The sequence below is a fragment of the Sphaeroforma arctica genome (assembly GCF_001186125.1).
Source record: "Sphaeroforma arctica JP610 unplaced genomic scaffold supercont1.292, whole genome shotgun sequence".
NCBI classification, from domain to species: domain Eukaryota; class Ichthyosporea; order Ichthyophonida; genus Sphaeroforma; species Sphaeroforma arctica.
Genome location: NW_014040266.1, coordinates 82319 through 84684, shown reverse-complemented (window position 1 = coordinate 84684; position 2366 = coordinate 82319). Strand labels below are relative to the sequence as shown.

Below are 2366 nucleotides of genomic sequence, written 5' to 3'. Positions count from 1 at the left end.
ACACACGCACACACACACACACACACACATATATATATATATATATATATATATATAGGCGCGTGTATAAGCACACACACACACACATACACACACATACACATACACACACACATATATCTATATATATATATATATATTATATATATATATATATCTCCAAACAATACTTACCTAATTCCGCGTAGCATTGGGCGATAGCGGTCAACTCGTGCTGAGGGGTTTCTGCCAGTTTGACCTTATCCCAATCGATGGGGCCCGGTTTGTCTGACACATTAAAGTACATCTCCAACTGTTGCGCGCGTGTGATATAAGATGACGACAGCTCACATTAAATATGTGTACTACTGTAAACTATTACTAACCGTATAAGCACTTGTTTCCAAAAGAGAGGTTGCCCGTATCCCAATCGATAGAGAAGAATGCTGTATTGTTATATACAATCCTAAGGTAACAACCAAATGTATCATGTTGCGTGAGAGCTGCGACGCACAGACGAGTTAGCGTGAACTTCAAAAGAAGCCACACGTGTCGATGGGAAAGTCGGTTACCCACTCAGCAGTACTTCAACACACACTATCTATATATATCAGACAGAGGCACCAACTAATACATCGGGTACTTTCCTATATGACACCAGGTATTAGTCGCCATAAAGGTCAGAATACAAAAATACATAAATACATACATACATGCATACATACATACATGAATACATACATTGATCTATTCATAGATACATACAAACATACAAGCATACAAACTACACACAAGTTCTAGCTCTCTTAAAGTGGACTAACAACGCGGGTACTACAGACAAGCCGCCCAATTGCGGATACAGCCACTAAGGTATGTGTCATCTACACCACAGTTACTATCACTAGTATCCAGTGATAGCTCAGGTCAATGAATCACAAATGATACGCTGTGGTTGTGTATTACTACGATACAATAGCGCAGGGGTATGTAACTGAAATACGGATAGGGTCACTCGGGCCGGGGTGTGGGATATACCACAAACCAGTATCAGAAGTAGCGTATAGTCGCTCCTGTCGGTGGACCACAAACCGCCGCGAGAAGATATACAATAATCACACCCTGGTTATAAACCAAGTTTATCTAAAACCAAGTTTATTCCGAGTGCACACACCTGTTCACGGCACAGTTCGAACTCGTCCAGATCCCACAGGAGCAGGCCCATCATTTTCCTGATTTCGGAAATCAGGGGCAGTTCGGGACTCAAATGCACTACGTTCTCCAGCGCAGCGTCTAGCTCGTTAAGGGCTTTCACGTAATCACCTGTATAGAATAATAGGATTACAAAGATGAGATGCGGGTGTGAATACAGAACGGGAGACTGGTAGATGAGTGGCTGTGTAGTATCCCAAGCGTGTATGTGTGTAGGTACGTACCTAAATAGGTCAATATGTAAATATATACATATTTGCAACTTTATATATATATATATATATATATATATATATATATATATATATATATACATATATACATATCTACATATATTATATATATATATATATATATATATATCTAATATACGTATATATGTATACATACATATATACGTATATACGTATGAATCAGGGAAAAGTGCGGAAGCGAGGAGCAAGGAGTCCACCCAAGCCTAATTCGAAAACAGAAACAGGACTAAACAACCCAGCACAATGTCGTACATAATCCGAATCAATGCATGCCTAGAACACAACTCCAATTGTCATCGCGACTCAGCGATCACTGATTTGACGCACATGAAACGGCACATACACATCGAAGTGCGGATCGGTAGACTGAACAAATACTCGTGATCCTACTCTACAACTACTACTACATACGCCCAGCTTGTGCAAAAGTATGATAAGGGGCATACAAACATCGCACGGCACAAAGTTCGATAGATGAGGGAGATGCTCTGAGTCCCAGGCGTATAACAGGGCTTGAGATCACATGTACCCCTTGACGTATGATACTGTATGTAGTATCGGTCACTATGAGACAGTTTTTTCGTATGTAGATACATAGGTGGAAATGATAGCTGTCTGCGAATGCATATCGCCAGGAGGGGTATAGCTATGCGCCTTCTCTAAACTAGAGATACGACAATGATACGTATCTACCCATGAAATAGCAGTTAGCAGGTACTATTGATATGTTAATATTCATCCGTATACAATATATGGGAGCTCAAAAGCGAGCATACATATATGAGCAATAAGAAAATATATATGCAAATATGAATCGCCTATAATTCTGTCGGTGACCTATTGGAAACAAAAACATATCTCCTCCACCGTGGGTGATTTGTACGACAACTCCAATGAGTAGACATATTACTATACAGAATATTG

General features: G+C 39.8%; 1 protein-coding gene across 1 annotated transcript in view; it reads right to left on the bottom strand.

Annotated features, from left to right (window-relative positions):
- SARC_04898 (hypothetical protein) overlaps positions 1-2366 on the bottom strand; it is an 11537-nt gene that overhangs the window by 8687 nt on the left and 484 nt on the right. The window contains exons 2-3 of the mRNA XM_014301259.1: positions 1151-1299; positions 175-292 (exon numbers count right to left, since the gene is read on the bottom strand). Coding sequence (XP_014156734.1) covers positions 175-292; positions 1151-1299 — 267 coding nt within the window. The remainder of the gene's footprint in view (positions 1-174; positions 293-1150; positions 1300-2366) is intronic.